We start from the raw sequence: 19,356 nt of genomic DNA, 5'->3' as shown, positions 1-19,356 counted from the left end.
GTTTGAATGTGACTTTTTTTTTTTATTATTCAGGCAAATTGATGCACGTCAAGTCTTCTCTGTTACAAACAAAACAATGTTAATAAAGTTATACTTTATTATAAGTTGATCTGTTACTTTTTTTCTTTATTAGAAAAAAAGGACACAATGTTAGGCAGATGCGTATTTATAATAGTAATTTTATAGACGAATAATACTATTTACAGTGGCGGCGGAGAGTTTGGGGGGGGCGCGAAACATTTACTTCTTGCTTGGGGGGGCGTAAAAGAAAATAATTGAGAAGCACTGGTTTAGATGAACACAATGCCTATATGCTGGTGGGATATAACTCTCAGTCTCTCTCCGTGTTTATTTTCTATAGCAATTAGACTTGAAAAGCTAGAAATTTCGTCTAGTTTCAGTCGTTTTTGTCGTTTTATTCCAAGAATAAATAAAAATTTCCAACAGTTTCAAAAGAACATTGGCAAACGAGCACAAATTATCATGTCTACAAGGACAACACCAACTTGGTGATGATTATTCACAATCAGCTGGAAAAAAGTACATTATTTTTAATAACTATACCTACCTGGATGGCACGAAATGTATGTTTTAAAAAAAAAAAAGGTCTCCGAGAATCTAAGACGACACTCGCCACGCATTTAAGGCTAAAGTAACATTGCATATTCTATCTGCCCAAGATAAGAAAACACATCTCATCATGTGTATCAAAACATGCAAGTCGGGAGAGGACACTGGTGAATGGGGAGGTGCAGCACATCACATGAGTGACACAATTATACTGTTACGATGCAGGCTAACTATTCGTATAATAAGAAAACAATGTCACACATTTTTAGCATTTGATGGAAACTATGGGGCATTTTCGTCTCGTTCTCGTCTGGTCAGACAAAAACTGGCACTCTTTACGTTTTAGTCTCCCAAGACACATTTTAGTTCGTGATCGTCTCATCATCGTCATGAAAAACTTGTTCGTCGACGAGATATTTTAGTTATAGTCATCGTTGACGAAAACACCAATGCTTTAAAGTGCCTACGACACAAAAAAGAATGTTTATTTCATATTACACAAAGTATTTTATCCTCTTTCATGAAACGGACCACATGGATGTGAGCAGAAGCGTTTAATATATTTATTCAATTTTTTGAATCCCGTGCTACGAAAATGAGAGACTTCCGCCCACGGTCTTGGATTGAGGAAAAAGGCAAATGTGCCGTTAATGGGAGACATCTTCACTGTACAGCCATACTATTGTATGCAAAAGGATTACGGATCCAGCTGATTTTGCGGATTAATTTGTATATTTTTCGCCTCACGCCAGCCCAATGTGCTGCAGGCTTTTGTGTCTACACTAGTGAAAGTGGTGTGAGCCTTTCTGGTTTTCAAAAAGATCCTGTTCACTGCGAAAAATGGGCAAAACAAGTATGACAATGGAGCAACCATTGGATGGACGAGGAAGTAAGATGAGTGCTTTATATTATGTCAAATGCTGGGATCATGGCACATGTTTTCATAAGAAGGTGGCTTGCATTTTGTGGGTGACAATGCACCCTGTCCACCAAGAAGGTGGGGGTGGCCGGCTCCGTCGGCTGACGCTCTCATCTACAGTTCTCGATTGTGTCGAGACTTCCACCCCCTGGGCCCTTTTTGCATGTCCGCCGAGAGAGTGCTATCCTCGGCTTGGGCTAGGGCAGCCATGCGCCTGACATCCACTGGGTGGCAATCGAGAATGCACCATTTTTGGTGTTCATTTACCAGCTGCGTCCCCGGTGACAGGTACTCTTGCCGGGGCCGCAGGGTAACGGCGAGCCGAAACTTGCTTGCCGCCATGGGCTGGTCGCTCGGTGAAAGCTATCAACCCCGCCGCTGTGTGTTACTTGAGTCGGGGTAGTTTTTGTGATTTTTCGTTTTCGAATGGAAAGGAAGAGACTTGCAAGGACCGCTCGGTTCGGGTTAGCATGGAGCCTAGCTGTCACACTCCTATTTTGTTTACACTGTTTCCTCCATCTCCGAGTCCCCACTGGGAAATGACAAGAGCCGGACTAACTCCGGCGGCATAAAATACCATTTGGGAGGATTAAGAAGTGGGTAGTTTTGACCATTATGCAGTAGTTTAGCCCTTTTGTACTGAATAAATGCATGTTTTAATATTTCATATTCCATTTACCACAAGATTGTGTCATGACCATGCAATTAATTTAACAATCGGGGAAAAATACTTAGATACAAAGAATATCCTGTAAAAATATTGGAGTACGGAGAAAAAACATTGATGACATTTTACAGTATGCTGTAGTCATCAGCATTTTTCTCATTTTGAAGCGTCCTCCTCCTCCTCCTCCTCCAAATACAACTCAAACATATATGGCTGTATGTCACAGGCTTCCTCTTGATCGACAATATCACTTGAAAGATCCACATTTGAACCAGAATCGCTGAAAAATGCTTCCTCCTCCATTGGGCTGAATTCTAAATCCACTGAAATATCTACCTCACCGACGTCATCACCCAGATGGAGGCTCCAGAGGGCTATAATAACAGGAGGGTCTAAACGGCAGATTAAAAGACTCCTCGTCATCTGCGCTTTGCCGAATTGTTGTATATAGTCGAATCGTCTCCAAATATGATTTAAATTCCAACAATAATGCTACTTAAGATCTTTTTTTTTCTTGTCACAGGCACTTTGAACATATAAAAATAAATGTGGCTCGGCAGATTTTCATCTCTCACTGGGGCCTCTGAAACAGAACTCTCATAATAAATGAGGTAGATTGCTTTTAGTGAGTAGTGTGTTTAAAATTTTAATGTACAGACGTTGTGACAACAACTGCTTTGTAGATGCAATTTGTTTTTTTATCAAAGCTTTGGAAGTTCAGACAATTACTTTATACTCCCAGTCCACACTTTTGGAAGCGCTGTGCTAAACCATTAGGATGCCTTCAACAGGCTTTTAAAACTACAATCCAAACCCATTACTCTCATATAAAGTCATCATCTTAATCACTCAGACATAATACAGTTTTATAAAACGACCTTGGGTTACAGCATAGGTGCCGCATAAATCCAAGTTATTATCATTTCGCTATTATCGCTTTATTATCTATTATCTTTGGCCTCAGCTGTGGATCCATGTTCTGCCTACATCAACCTGAATGAACCATGGAGAAACACTGAGTATCACGTCAACCAGTCGTCCGGGGTGCCTTTTTGTGACAACCATATGTCCGGGGAGTGGTATCGCTTCACAGGACTGGCGGGGGATGCCATGCCTACCTTCTGTATCTCCGAGAACCACTGCGGCACCCACGCTCCGGTCTGGCTCGCCGGCAGCCACCCTCAGCTGCAGGAAGGCATCGTCCGTTTGCAAGTGTGCGCCAGCTTCGGGGACAATTGCTGCCAATGGAATGCCAGCGTGGATGTGAAGGCCTGCACTGGAGGTTACTTTGTATACCGTCTGCCCAGACCTCCGGTTTGCTTCCATGTCTACTGTGGTCGTGAGTCAAACCTCCAACAACCTCTGACTGACCTTAACTCTTATGAATGATCATGTTTGTGTCCCGCAGATTTCTATGAAATCTGTGATGACGTTCCATGCGTCGGTGCGAGATGTCCTGTGTCGGAATGTCGCTGTGCTCCTGGAACCTTTCTGGGACCAGACGGACAAACATGCATGGGTGAGAATAAATGACAGGAAGGAAGAGTGGAGTGGATAAGATTAGTTAGAAAGGACAATAAACAGGAAGACATGGAAGAAGAAAATCTGACATGACTAAGCTTATGAATGTTATTTGATGTAAAAATAAAATAATAAATAAAAAATAACAATGTGATATGATTCATTTAAAAAAATAAAAATGAATAAACATTTTTCAAAATAGAAAAATTACATAAAAAATATCAACTAACCAAAACAACTTCTATTCATTCTTGACCTCAGGTTTGTACTTAGAATAGCAGTTTGTCACCAAACACTTGGGGTGTAAATAATCCATTTCATGACCATATGATAAGATATGTTATTGATTCTTTGGACACTCATACGATATTTGCCAGTGCTACAAAGACTGCAACGATTCAATTCGATTCATGGGCCTACAACTGATTTAGTACGATATTATTTACACATTGGCAACATTAGAAACATTAGTTACATTTCACCTAGAGCAGGGGTGTCCAAACTTTTTGCAAAGGGGGCCAGATTTGGTGTGGTAAAAATGTGGGGGGCCGACCTTGGCTGACGTCCTTTACGTAGACCAATATATTTAAGCAAATTTTAGCAAGCCATTCTGTGTGTCACATTTGCTTTATTATTTTTTTAAATTAATAATTTCAACAATCTCACAACTAGCCTTTGTGGTATACTCTCGAATTTCGGGCTCTTGCGAAATACTGCTGCTGTGAAATTAAACTAGCTTCAAGTTGCTTCAATTTATCGCTAAATATCTTTCCTGTAAATATTGTCGTACATGTCAGCGTGTCTTGTTTAGTAATATCGCCTCACATTGATCTATTTAAAAGCAGCAAATGAGGCAGACACAGTTGTTGCGTACTTTAGAGAAGAAATAGTCCAATTTCCACCTATCCTTGACGCGTCGGCCGTCGCAGTCAACTTTCTTTTTTTTTTTTTGTTGATTGTTGCCATTTTAGAAAATTGGGAGTAAAGGGTCACATGGGGTAATGTTGCTTTGAGTGCTGCTGCCTTTTAGTCGGTAAATGAGAAGCAGCATTTAGTGTGTAAGCTACTTTATATGCTTGTAGCAGTACTGCTGACCAATTTATTAAGTGTCAAGGAAATAAAACACCCAGAGTATTCTATTCAAATGACAGTCACAAGGAGCAAAACCTCCCACCTCATCGGGGATAAAACCATCTGCAGTCAGAAACCACTCGAGTCTCAAGGTTTTAACGTGCACACTGGGTTTCGGCAGATGAGAAGCTAGGCCTCGCAAAAGTCTTTCCACCTGTCGTAGTGCACGCAGCCATTTTATATACAAAGTCACTTGGTCAGAAACATGTCATTACAGTGGGTATGTGGTGCCCGATAATTGGTTAGTTCAGAGTGAGTCAGCACTAACTGCTTCTCCTTATTTGGTGTTGTTCCTCAAAACTGGATGCTTACTGTGAAACAGAATTGAAAACTTATTACTTTCCACATACCTTGGGAACTTACAGTGCCTTGCAAAAGTATTCGGCCCCCTTGAACCTTGCAACCTTTCGCCACATTTCAGGCTTCAAACATAAAGATATAAAATTTAAATTTTTTGTCAAGAATCAACAACAAGTGGGACACAATCGTGAAGTGGAACAAAATTTATTGGATAATTTAAACTTTTTTAACAAATAAAAAACTGAAAAGTGGGGCGTGCAATATTATTTGGCCCCCTTGCGTTAATACTTTGTAGCGCCACCTTTTGCTCCAATTACAGCTGCAAGTCGCTTGGGGTATGTTTCTATCAGTTTTGCACATCGAGAGACTGACATTCTTGCCCATTCTTCCTTGCAAAACAGCTCGAGCTCAGTGAGGTTGGATGGAGAGTGTTTGTGAACAGCAGTCTTCAGCTCTTTCCACAGATTCTCGATTGGATTCAGGTCTGGACTTTGACTTGGCCATTCTAACACCTGGATACGTTTATTTTTGAACCATTCCATTGTAGATTTGGCTTTATGTTTTGGATCATTGTCCTGTTGGAAGATAAATCTCCGTCCCAGTCTCAGGTCTTGTGCAGATACCAACAGGTTTTCTTCCAGAATGTTCCTGTATTTGGCTGCATCCATCTTCCCGTCAATTTTAACCATCTTCCCTGTCCCTGCTGAAGAAAAGCAGGCCCAAACCATGATGCTGCCACCACCATGTTTGACAGTGGGGATGGTGTGTTCAGGGTGATGAGCTGTGTTGCTTTTACGCCAAACATATCGTTTTGCATTGTGGCCAAAAAGTTCAATTTTGGTTTCATCTGATCAGAGCACCTTCTTCCACATGTTTGGTGTGTCTCCCAGGTGGCTTGTGGCAAACTTTAAACAAGACTTTTTATGGATATCTTTGAGAAATGGCTTTCTTCTTGCCACTCTTCCATAAAGGCCAGATTTGTGCAGTGTACGACTGATTGTTGTCCTATGGACAGACTCTCCCACCTCAGCTGTAGATCTCTGCAGTTCATCCAGAGTGATCATGGGCCTCTTGGCTGCATCTCTGATCAGTTTTCTCCTTGTTTGAGAAGAAAGTTTGGAAGGACGGCCGGGTCTTGGTCGATTTGCAATGGTCTGATGCTCCTTCCATTTCAATATGATGGCTTGCACAGTGCTCCTTGAGATGTTTAAAGCTTGGGAAATCTTTTTCTATCCAAATCCGGCTTTAAACTTCTCCACAACAGTATCTCGGACCTGCCTGGTGTGTTCCTTGGTTTTCATAATGCTCTCTGCACTTTAAACAGAACCCTGAGACTATCACAGAGCAGGTGCATTTATACGGAGACTTGATTACACACATTTGGATTCTATTTATCATCCTCGGTCATTTAGGACAGCATTGGATCATTCAGAGATCCTCACTGAACTTCTGGAGTGAGTTTGCTGCACTGAAAGTAAAGGGGCCGAATAATATTGCACGCCCCACTTTTCAGTTTTTTATTCGTTAAAAAAGTTTCAATAATCCAATAAATGTTGTTCCACTTCACGATTGTGTCCCACTTGTTGTTGATTCTTGACAAAAAAATTAAATTTCATATCTTTATGTTTGAAGCCTGAAATGTGGCGAAAGGTTGCAAGATTCAAGGGGGCCGAATACTTTTGCAAGGCACTGTAGCTGTAGCTGGGATGAAAGGGAGTGAAGATTAGATAAGAGTCCACAGAAACTCGAGTCTCACATGCAAGCATATACCTTCACAGCAGTTGATAATTGTGTTTTATAAGCATGAATAAAATATATTCTTTCACATTAAGTCTGTGTGCGGGCCAGACGTTATTGATTTTATAAAAGATGCTGGGGGCCGGATGACATCTGTCCACGGGCTGCATTTGGCCCCCTGCTTACAATGAAAAAAACAAAACAAAAAAAGAGAATGGGAAAATAATTAAATAATTATTTTACACAAAACTCCAAAAATGGGCCATACAAAAGTATTGGCACCCTTTGAAAGATCATTTGATGCTTCTCCAATTTTTGTAATAAACAGAACCTGTTACTTACCTGTAGCACATAACAGGTGGTGGCAATAACTAAATCACACTTGCAGCCAGTTAAAATGGATTAAAGTTGACTCAACCTCTGTCCTGTGTCCTGTGTGTACCACATTGAGCATGGAGAAAAGAAAGAAGGCCAAAGAACTGCCTGAGAACTTGAGAAGCAAAATTGTGAGGAGGTATGGGCAATCTCAAGGCTACAAGTACATCTCCAAAGACCTGAGTGTTCCTGTTTCTACCGTGCGCAGTATCATCAATAAGTGTAAAGCCCATGTCACTGTGGCTATCCTCCCTAGATGTGGATGGAAAAGAAAAATTGACGAGAAATTTGTACGCAAGATTGTGCGAATGGTGGCTAAAGAACCTCGACTAAGATCCAAACAAGTTCAAGCTGTCCTGCAGTCCGAAGGTACAATAGTTAAAACTCGTATTATCCGTCGGCGTCTATATGAAAAGGGACTCTATGGTAGGATACCCAGGAAGACCCCACTTCTGACCCAGAGACATAAAAAAGCCGGGCTGGAGTTTGCCAAAACTTACTTGAGAAAGCCGAAAAAGTTTTGAAAGAATGCTCTATGGTCAGATGAGACAAAAGTAGAGCTTTTTGGGAAAAGGCATCAACATAGAGTCTACAGGAAAAAAGATGAGGCCTTCAAAGAAAAGAACACGGTCCCCACGGTCAAACATGGCGGAGGTTCCCTGATGTTTTGGGGTTGTTTTGCTGCCTTTGGCACTGGACTGCTTGACAATGTGCATGGCATTATGAAGTCTGAAGAGTACCAACAAATTTTCCAGCATAATGTAGGGCCCAGAGTGAGAGTGAGAAAGCGGGGTCTCCCTCAGAGGTCATGGGTCTTCCAGCAGGACAATGACCTAAAACACACTTCAAAAAGCACTAGAACATGGTTTGAGAGAAAGCACTGGAGACTTCTAACGGGCCATCAATGAGTCCAGACCTGAATCCCATAGAACACCTGTGGAAAGATCTGAAAATGGCAGTTTAGAGAAGGCATCCTTCAAATCTCAGAGACCTGGAGTAGTTGGCCAAAGGATAATGGTCTCAAATTCCAGCAGAGCATTGTAAGAAACTCATTGATGGATACCAGAAGCGTTTGTTCGCAGTTATTTTGTCTAAAGGTTGTTGCTACCAAGTATTAGGCTGAGGGTCGGCCCATTTTTGTGTAAAATGATAATGATTTCATTTTTTTTTTTCATTCTCTTTTGTGTTGTGTTTTTCATTGCAAGCAAAATGAATGAAGATATTACTACCAAAGCATTTGTAATTGCAATCATTTACTGGGAGAAATTGAGCATTATCTTTTGAGTTGTACATTAAGTGATGTACAGATGATAGTGACATCCTTCTACCCTACTTCCAGCCATCTTTATCATTATTTGTTCCTTCATTATTATGAAGTCCGCCTTGGAAGGAATGTGTCATCCTCATCCCTGTAGGTGGCTCATCCTAGTACCTCCAGCACTCAAGTCAATTAAAAACCTTGTGCTGTGACCCAGGTGTGCGTGTGTGTTATCTTCAGATGTGAATGAGTGTGAGAAGGCCAACGGTGGCTGTGCAGAAATCTGCGTCAACACCAAAGGATCCAGACGGTGTGAGTGCAGACCAGGCCGAGTGCCGGATGAAACCGGGCTTAACTGCCGAGGTACTTGATTAGACTCTGGATTCGCTATACAGTATTGGTCCTTTTGAGATCAATTTGATGTAACCTCTGGTTGAGCTTTCTTCTCTGATGTCATGTCTGCGTCTTGCAGAGATGGAAGGCTGCCATGTCAACAATGGAGGCTGCAGTCATTCCTGCTCATTCTTGCAGGGCTCCTACCAGTGTCACTGTCCAAGAGGGCTGCAGTTGAGCCATGACTCACGCACATGTCAGGGTATGTGTACATGTGTAATAATTGTAACAACAGTGTTAACAACAATCCAAGTCCCTGTTCATCATGCTTATTTACAAAAAAAAAAAAAAAAATCCCCTACCCTAATGTAAATACAACAGTGTAATTATTTTTGTAAAAAATGTGACTACAGGGATCCCTCGCTACTTCACACTTCAAACTCCACGCCCTCAGTCCATTGTGGACTTTTTTCAATAATAAAAAAACAATAAAAATGAATACAGATGAGCTGTCCCGAACCAATCGCGTAGTCTCACTTTCCCTCCCTCCCTCCCTCTCCCTGCTCTTTGTTGGTCAGGCAGTGCACTGGGGTTCCTTATCAAATTTAATGTAGGAGATAGTGATTGGTTTGACATACACCCCCTCTGTGTATTTGATTTTCACAAGTGTTAATACACTTTTGTGTTCTGTCAAATTCTTTTGTGTTTCCGCATTGCAATTGGAGTCATCGTTTGTGAGACTGAAATTTCCGAGGGCACAAAAACGCACCTCGTGTGTTTTTGGAGGGGGGAGAAAAAGAGAGCATGGTTGTGAACTTCTGGACGCAACAGCAAAGGAAAATAAAAGCTGCAATCGCAAAAGACACACTGGAAGACTTCTTCCTTGTGTCGAGCTGCAACATTAACGATGATTGACAGACGTTTAATGTTTGATCTTGCCACAGACGCCTGGAAGCCCAAGCATCAAAGCGCCGCATGCGTCAATCATCGTTTAACTTGTTAACAGTTGCTGACACAGCAACTGTTTAACAAGTTAATTAGGTTAATTGTGTTTAAGTGAGCCGCTTGAGCGGATATGAGCGGACACACTCAATGAAGCATTTAATAAAAACAAGCTTTTTTATACTTTATTCTTGTTTAAAAATAATTTGGTGGGACAGCAACATGTTTAAAACTTTGGGGGGAAAAAAGTGAAAACATGTCTATATGTATCTCTTTCCAATGCTAAATCTGAATGAATACATTGAAAACACACAAAAAATATCTAAAAAAAAAAAAAATTTTAGTAACAGCGGAAAAATTAGGGATTACTGTAATTTTACTGATGTCCATTTTTATTTAATTTTTTCTAAAGTGATATACAAATATCGCAGTAATTGTCTTCAAGAGTAGTACCTGGATTAATCGGGATCGAATCGAATCGTGATCTAGATAATAGGCAATACACGCACGTCTACTTTTTACCAACATTGTTTCATTTTACAGATTTATTTAAAATTGATACATATATTGATATACTGTATATACAGTGAAAAAATAAGTATTTGAACACCCTGCTATTTTGCAAGTTCTCCCACTTAGAACTCATGGAGGGGTCTGAAATTTTCATCGTAGGTGCATGTCCACTGTGAGAGAGATTATCTAAAAAGAAAAATCCAGAAATCACAATGTATGATTTTTAACAGTTTGTGTGATACAGGTATTTCTAACAGTAACCGTGAAAACGGTGGTCCCAGCTCTTTTCAGGTCATTGACCAACTCCTGTCATGTAGTTCTGGGGCGATTCCTCACCTTTCTTTGGATCATTGAGACCCCGTGACGTGATATCTTACATGGGTTTCCACTTCGATTGAGATTGACTGTTATGTTTGGCTTCTTCCATTTTCTAATGATTGCTCCAACAGTGGACCTTATTTTACCAAGCTGCTTGGCAATTGCTCCGTAGGCCTTTCCAGGGTTATGGAGGTGAACAATTTTGTCTCTGGTGTCTTTGGACAGCTTTGGTCTTGACCATGCTACAAATTTGAGTCTTACTGACTGTATGGGGTGGACAGGTGTCTTTATGCTGCTATCGACCTCAAAGAAGTGCATCAGATTCAGGATAATACATGGAGTGCAGGTGGACTTTTAATAGGTGGACTAACAGGTCTTTCAGGGTCAGAATTCCAGCTGATAGGCAGGTGTTCAAATATTTATTTGCCGCTGTATCACAAAAATAAATTGTTAAAAAATCATGCATTGTGATTTCTGGATTTTTCTTTTTAGATTCTCTCTCCCACAGTGGACGTGCACCTACAATGAAAATTTCAGACTCCTCCATGATTTCTAAATGGGAGACCTTGCAAAATTGCAGGGTGTTCAAATACTATATTTTCTCCACTGTATATTAAACAATGCTTTTTCCTAAGTGTTTTAACTGACTCTCTTACATGATAAATACAATAATGGATTCAGTAATTTGTAAAAACATGAAGCTTGTACAGTATGTACAGTGGGGCAAATAAGTATTTAGTCAACCACTAATTGTGCAAGTTGTCCCACTTGAAAAGATTAGAGAGGCCTGTAATTGTCAACATGGGTAAACCTCAACCATGAGAGACAGAATGTGGAAAAAAAACAGAAAATCACATTGTTTGATTTTTAAATAATTTATTTGCAAATCATGGTGGAAAATAAGCATTTGGTCGATAACAAAAGTTCATCTCAATACTTTGTTATGTACCCTTTGTTGGCAATAACAGAGGCCAAACGTTTTCTGTAACTCTTCACAAGCTTTTCACACACTGTTGCTGGTATTTTGGCCCATTCCTCCATGCAGATCTCCTCTAGAGCAGTGATGTTTTAGGGCTGTCATTGGGCAACACGGACTTTCAATTCCCTCCGCAGATTTTCTATGGGGTTGGACCTGGAGACTGGCTAGGCCACTCCAGGACCTTGAAATGCTTCTTACGAAGCCACTCTTTTGTTGCCCTGGCTGTGTGTTTGGGATCATTGCCATGCTGAAAGACCCAGCCACATCTCATCTTCAATGCCCTTGCTGATGGAAGGAGATTTTCACTCAAAATCTCTTGATACATGGCCCCATTCATTCTTTCCTTTACACAGATCAGTCGTCCTGGTCCCTTTGCAGAAAAACAGCCCCACAGCATGATGTTTCCACCCCCATGCTTCACAGTGGGTATGGTGCAATTCAGTATTCTTTTTCCTCCAAACAAGAGAACCTGTGTTTCTACCAAAAAGTTCTATTTTGGTTGTTTATCTGACCATAACACATTCTCCCAGTCCTCTTCTGGATCATCCAAATGCTCTCTACCGAACTGCAGATGGGCCTGGACGTGTACTTTCTTCAGGAGGGGGACACATCTGGCAGTGCAGGATTTGAGTCCCTGGTGGTGCATTGTGTTACTGATAGTAGCCTTTGTTACTGTGGTCCCAGCTCTCTGTAGGCCATTCACTAGGTCCACCCGTGTGGTTCTGGGATTTTTGCTCCCCATTCTTGTTATCATTTTGACACCACGGGGTGAGGAGGGAGTTGAAAGTCCGTGTTGCCCAACGACAGCCCCAAAACATCACTGCTCTAGAGGAGATCTGCATGGAGGAATGGGCCAAAATACCAGCAACAGTGTGTGAAAAGCTTGTGAAGAGTTACAGAAAACCTTTGGCCTCCGTTATTGCCAACAAAGGGTACATAACAAAATAGTGAGATGAACTTTTGGTATAGACCAAATACTTATTTTCCACCATGATTTGCAAATAAATTCTTTAAAAATCAAACAATGTGATTTTCCACATTCTGTCTCTCATGGTTGAGGTTTACCCATGCTGACAATTACAGGCCTCTCTAATCTTTTCAAATGGGAGAACTTGCACAATTAGCGGTTGACTAAATACTTATTTGTCCCACTGTATATGGCAGAAAACACTAAAGTGACTTGAAGTTCTGCTCTGAGACCCCCAATTTCAAAATTGTCCTATATGCATGTGTGATACATCATTGGAAAGTTTAAAATCCCAATTTTCTGTTGGAAGAAAAATTTTGAACAGGAGGGCATTTAAAAAATAAAATAAAATAAAAAAATAAACAGAAAAACCGTAATTGGAGGCGAGAGCACGCGAGAGCAGAATTAAGGACGCCATGATTTTAACGAGATATTATACTTACCTTGTTTCAATCCCAAAACTTCATGTAGCATGTATCATCGGGTGTCAAGACAAAGATTTAAATGGCCACAGCCAGATTTTTGGGGGATTTTATGGGTGAAAAATGGTAATACAACAAGGGTCGCGAAGCAAAAATCGCAGACATCAAGGAGTGCTCGAGATGTTCTTTTTCATATATTTACCCTTATAAACTTTTTTTTTCTTTGTTTGGATCGATTATTTATCATCTAACATATTGGGGAAAATGCGAAAATAACAAAAAAAATAAAATTAAGCCATAATTATGAGGTAGATATCCATGACTTATTTACAGACACCATTTTTCCCCATTGTGACGTAATTTGTTTAAAATATGCGAGAGAATAATTTTTTAAAGTCTTTTTTTTTTTTTTTTAAACGAAATAATAGACATCAATTAATAATTCTAAGCTAAAAATGACACATTTTGAATAATAAATATGATTACTTACCTTCTTTTTATGGCTGGGTTGAAACAAAAGGGGTTGCGTGACGTCTGTAGACGGGGTTTCAGGGTAAAATGGCCAAATTAAAAATAGTGGGCTTCATGCGCCATGAATCTGCTATGGCAGCAAATAGACATATTCTTCTATCAAACACAAGAGTTGTTTTGGCTTAAGATATAGCAGTTTCTTTTAAAAAGGAGTGCAAGAGCAGAAACTGCTTTTTCAGTCTTGTGTTTTCCCCCATATACAATGAAAAACACCTATTTCAAATTGAATTTTATTTAATTTAATCACGGGTCATACAGTATATGTTAAGAAATGCTTTTTCATAAGTGTTTTAATTTTCTCTCTTACATGATAAATCTAACAATAGATTAATCAATGTGTAAAAACACAAATGTATAATGTGAATATCCAGGAAAAACGCCTATTTAAAAGTTAAAATAGTGCATGTGCAATTTTTTGAGTGTGTGCACATCTGTACATTTTGATGATAGTGACATCCTTCTACTCTACTTCCATCCATCTTTATCATTACTTGTTCCTTCATTATTATGAAGTCCGCCTTGGAAGGAATGTGTCATCCTCATCCCTGTAGGTGGCTCATCTTAGTACCTCCAGCACTCAAGTCAATTAAAAACCTTGTGCTCTGACCCAGGTGTGCGTGTGTGTTATTTTCAGATGTGAATGAGTGTGAGAAGGCCAACGGTGGCTGTGCAGAAATCTGCGTCAACACCAAAGGGTCCAGACGGTGTGAGTGCAGACCAGGTCGAGTGCTGGATGAAACCGGGCTTAACTGCCGAGGTACTTGATTAGACTCTGGATTCGCTTTACAGTTTTGGTCCTTTTGAGATCAATTTGATATAACTTCTGGCTGAGCTTTTTTTCCTGCTGTCACGTCTGCGTCTTGCAGAGATCAAAGGCTGCCATGTCAACAATGGAGGCTGCAGTCATGCCTGCTCATCATTGCAGGACTCCTACCAGTGTCACTGTCCAAGAGGGCTGCAGTTGAGCCATGACTCACGCACGTGTCAGGGTATGTGGACATGTGTAACAACAGTGTTGACAACCACCATCCGAGTCCCTGTTCTTCATCCTTCTTTTCCCAAAAAAATCCCCCACTATAATGTAGTTACAACAGTGTATTTATTTTTGGTTTAAAATGTGACTATTTCCAGAGGTGGGTGGTAGTGTTACATGTACTCCGTTACATTTACTTGAGTAACTTTTTGAAAAAAATGTACCTTTAAGAGTAGTTTTACTAAGCCACACTTTTTACTTTTACTTAAGTAGATTTGTGGAGAAAAATATCTCATTTCCAAAAAAAAAAAATTATATAGGTAAGGTAAGTTTAAAAAAAAAACAAAAAAACATAGTAACAATGCTGCAATAGTCATAGTGTCATATAGGGGTCATGGCATTCCTATGAGCTGATATGACGAGTTTTTTGTTCCTTAAAATTGCTTCCATACCGCACAAAAACCTTACATGCACATGCAATCGAAACTTTACGCACATGCAAACGAACCGAAATTGGTAGAGGTCTTTCTCGATGCCACAAATTTATCAAGGAACGCCATCAATGTGCATTTCCACGTCAGCTGGCGCTGAACCAGCCGCTGCTCCGCTAGATAACTGTAAACAAATGTGGCATAGCAGTTTTCCTATTTTGTCTGAGCTGTAGTAAGTTGTTGGCTTTAATTACTGTAGCCCGTAATTTAGCGTTTGCTACCTTTTTTTGCGTTAGCTGCGGTGTTAAGTACTTAACAGAAACATTGAGCACATCGCTTATTTCCCTCCAGGCAGTGTCCTTGTTCTGGTGTTTCTATGTTGGCAACGTCGTGTTGTAAAGGACAGTATGGTCACTCACAGCAATTATCAAAGCGCCTTCCATTTTCTGAGTAGTTTGAAATGTTTGGACTTGTGTTCACCGGATGTGGCACCAGGTTTTCAGCTCCGGCAGCTAAAGTCACGTGAATGAGAAAATGTATTCGATTGGCTGCTTCCCCCTCGACGCCGAACTCTGCCGCACACAGTTCAACCAAACCATCTCCTTGCGGCGCATTAAATTTGACATGCGACAGTCGATTTGGTGTCATCGTGACGCCCTGATGCATGACGCGTGACGCGAGGCAGCTTGACGCGCCTATACGCGCGTTTACATTGACTTTCAATGGGAACCCGACGCGCCGCAAGCAAATGAAGCGGCCGGTGTGAATGTAGCTTTACTCCGCTACTTTTGGCTACACAAGTGTCGTTAAAGTTTTCCTCTTTATTCTTCATATTAAATGTCTTTTTTCTTTTTTTGCTAGAGATGCCAAGAGTAGCTCTACCAGTTTCACCAATGAGACCCCGCAATAATAATCCGTGACTCCATTTTACCAATCAGATGCAAGCTTGCCATTCTATGATCACGCCAGACTGTTCAATCACGTGGCGTCTTTAAAGCACAGTAAAAAATGAAGTATTTGATCTAGAGCGCTGGCATCAAAATGACTCGAAAGCGCAGATTTGAATCTCTCTCCCAGTCTTTATTTGGCGGCGATTGACCGCAGAAAACCGAAGATATGATTCTTTTAATTTTAATACAGTGGTACCTCGACATATGATCGTTTCGACACACGATCTTTTCGACATGCGACGTAAAATTTGACTTGCCATTTGTTTCTACATCCGACGACATGCTTGAAATACGCCGATTTATGACAGCGCCGCACTTTCTTTGTTTTCCCGAAAGACGGACGCACGGCGGATTTTCTTGTAAGAGAAATCAACATGGGTTTCAAGAATGTTAGTGCAGGTGGTGAAAAAAAAGGAAAAATTCAGTTTGTGTCCCTCTATTGAAATGAAGATGGAAATGGTAGAAAAATATTAGCTTGCTGGGCTCGGCAATACGGCCGTAGAATGTCTACAATCTCGACGGTTCTCCTCTGACCTCCGTTCGCGAGTCTTTATAAATTAAGGTGACAATTATTATTAACGTCACCAAAAAAATCACCAGCTTCGTCAGGTTTCTAATCATTTATTTCAAAACTTGTGCAACACAACATGCCTACTGTCCACCGCAGCTGAACAAAATGAAGTCCCTCTCTCACTCTGTCAAGTCAGCCACGCGGTGGGTTCAGATACACCACGCAAAGCACATCCGCCACATTAGAACCCGATTCATTACATTATTATAGGTATTATTATTATTTAATACTATTACTATATCATTATTCGGATTTTTATTCATAATTTATTTGTTTAGGTCTGTGTAATTGCTATTTGCAATAGTATCTGCAGTATTTATTATGGATTTAATGTAGGATTTTAGGCTGTGGAACGAATTAATGGAATTATAATGTATTCTTATGTGAAAATCCTGATCGACATATGACCATTCCGACTTACAAACAAGGTCGTGGAACTAATTAACTTCGTATGTAGAGGTACCACAGTCATAACAGTGAAGGAACTATTCATTATTCAAACTAGGAACTATTTTCTCCACCAGAGGGCACTCATGCTTTTTGGACGAATAATTCTTCATTTCTGTTTGTTTTTCTCACCGGAATTCAATGATTTAAATTTTTGTATTTTTTTTTTATTTCTTTGTCTTATTGTGGTTATGTAATGGGTTATTGTACAGTATAATTGTAACAACAGTTCATATTGATAACTTTGTGCTGGAAAAAAAAATAAAATTGTAAGCAGTTACTAACACTGTTACTCATTACTTGAGTATTCTTTTCACCAATTTTTTTTTACTTTTACTTGAGTAACATTTTTTTGAAGTAACGCTACGCTTACTTGAGTGCAATTTTCGGCTACTCTACCCACCTCTTACCATGTCCATATCCTGCAGTGCCAGTAGAGTGCAACCCCAGCTCTATTACAGTGTCAGTGCCAAAGGACATTGTTGGAGGACTGGACCTCTTTCTTTCCAACTCATCATGTCGAGGAATCTCCAATGGCACACACATAAACCTAAACTTCAGCCTCAAAACATGTGGAACTGCTGTAGAGGTCAGTCACACTTACTCCGTGCTTCGTCGAATTTTTGACAATGTTGACACTTTTCTCGCAGGTGACAAATGACAAGATTGTGGCAACCAATCTGGTCACAGGCCTTCCCAGGGCCAATCCGGGTAGCAGCAGGGACTTGATAGTACGCATTAGTAAGTTAGTGCTGCCCATCACATGTGAGTTCCCCAGAGAATACCAAGTGTCCGATGGATACCAAGCAAGTCAGCGCAACTCTGCATTGGAGCTGGCCGGACACAGCAAGGGAGTCTTCCCCTTCTCGCTGGAGCTCTTCAAGAACGCTGAATTCTCGGAGTCCTACCGCGATCCTCCTCAGCTGCGCCTCCACGACTCCCTCTTCTTCGGGGTGGAGCCCAGAGAAAGAGTGGAAGGTCTTTCTGCCCTGGTAGAGAGCTGCTTTGCAACACCAGGGCCAAAAGCTGACCAAGCCCTCAAATATTACCTCATTAAAGATGGGTGAGTTAATTTTTCCTTTGCTGCATAATTTAATAAACAGCAGAACAAATACTATGAGCAGTTTTGTTGTTGTTGTTGTTGAAGTCTCTTATCTCATTGGCTGTCATAGTGATAGATGAACCAGATTTGCTCTAAAAAATGAAGCACATTAACTTTGGCATATTACCACTTACAACACTGACATTCGGGAAATTGATTGAGCAACCTCTCTACTGTTGTAAATTATGACCCCTCCCCCAAATAAATGAAGAGAGGACACTCAATGGTTTAATTCAAGGTAATTAAACTATTTTAAAATGCTCAATAATGCATTTAAGGTACAGGAGACATTGCCTCTGGACACTGCTGAATGTTCATTTTACACCAAGCAATAAGAAAATAAAGTAGTTTAGCCTTATATAGTATAACCAGAGCTCTCTTCAATACCTTAACTTACTTCACATTGACTTGGTAAGTAAACGTTGTGGCCAACGTACGTGGAGAAGAATGAAAGAGACTGGCTTTTGTTTTTAACACTTGCTGTTCTTGTGCCCCATACACTGCAAGACCCCAAGAAACAACACACTTCATTGAACAGAACACACATGACATAACAACAGCAATCACTACTCCCAGTCATGGTTGCCATAACTACCCATCATCCATTGCGGTGGTACAGATAAATAACTGTCGCTGCAATATTTTACTCTTTTATAAACGGCAACGCGACAGTTTATAAAAGAGTTCACGGACGTGTGTGGGAATGTTTTGGTGTCAGACAAGCGCGAAATACACGAGGCAAATGTCTGAAAGATGGCCCAAAGAACACTGGGTACAAAAAAATCATTTTATTCTAATTTCACTTAACTGAGATATATCAAGTTTGGCATGTTTCCCAGCCCCAAATTATTACTTACTTATTCAAAATTAGTGTTCAAACAGGTTGATAAAGATTGAGTTTGGTTCACTTATCATATTTAATTAAGTTTTATATTTGCATTTCCAGTCTAGTTAAAAACATGTCTTGGGAAATGAAAATATTATGAGCCGGATCTCAGTTTTTGTCTGAAAATGTGCAATAGTTTGCGCCATATTATTTACAATATGTGACATTTTCTTATTGTACATGTCGTCAGCCTGGATCATATCAGTGTTTGGTTGCGTCACCAATGTGATGTACTGCGACCCACCCAGCCCCTCCAGACACACATACACACTCACTATTGCTAGCTCCAGGCGCCAGGCATGCTTGTTTTGAGACCCGCGGTACGATTTTCTTTCTTTTCAAGAGGGAATATGCAATGTTGCTCTTGCCTTTAAAGGTCTGTGATGAGTGATTATCACACACTAAATGTAACTCATAGCGTTATCATAGCATTAGCATCAGCATAAACTTTAGCGTGGCTAGTCTTAAACTCTGGGATAACTTGTTTTTTACATAGTTTGTTGCGTCCAGAAG

The 19,356-nt window shown here is 40.4% G+C and overlaps 1 protein-coding gene across 2 annotated transcripts in view; it reads left to right on the top strand.

Annotated features, from left to right (window-relative positions):
- Window positions 1–19,356, top strand: part of oit3 (oncoprotein induced transcript 3) — a 37,335-nt gene that overhangs the window by 6,000 nt on the left and 11,979 nt on the right. Inside the window, exons 2-9 of one of the 2 annotated variants that reach the window (XM_057847500.1) lie at window positions 3,121–3,438; window positions 3,565–3,675; window positions 8,719–8,841; window positions 8,951–9,073; window positions 14,118–14,240; window positions 14,350–14,472; window positions 17,284–17,444; window positions 17,506–17,918. In XM_057847500.1, the coding sequence (XP_057703483.1) occupies window positions 3,121–3,438; window positions 3,565–3,675; window positions 8,719–8,841; window positions 8,951–9,073; window positions 14,118–14,240; window positions 14,350–14,472; window positions 17,284–17,444; window positions 17,506–17,918 (1,495 nt within the window). Of the gene's footprint in view, window positions 1–3,120; window positions 3,496–3,564; window positions 3,676–8,718; window positions 8,842–8,950; window positions 9,074–14,117; window positions 14,241–14,349; window positions 14,473–17,283; window positions 17,445–17,505; window positions 17,919–19,356 lie in introns of both variants that reach the window. The other variant, XM_057847499.1, reaches the window with a different exon arrangement.

This window comes from Corythoichthys intestinalis, chromosome 10 (assembly GCF_030265065.1).
Source record: "Corythoichthys intestinalis isolate RoL2023-P3 chromosome 10, ASM3026506v1, whole genome shotgun sequence".
Taxonomy (NCBI): domain Eukaryota; kingdom Metazoa; phylum Chordata; class Actinopteri; order Syngnathiformes; family Syngnathidae; genus Corythoichthys; species Corythoichthys intestinalis.
This window is presented reverse-complemented; position numbering and strand designations above follow the sequence as displayed.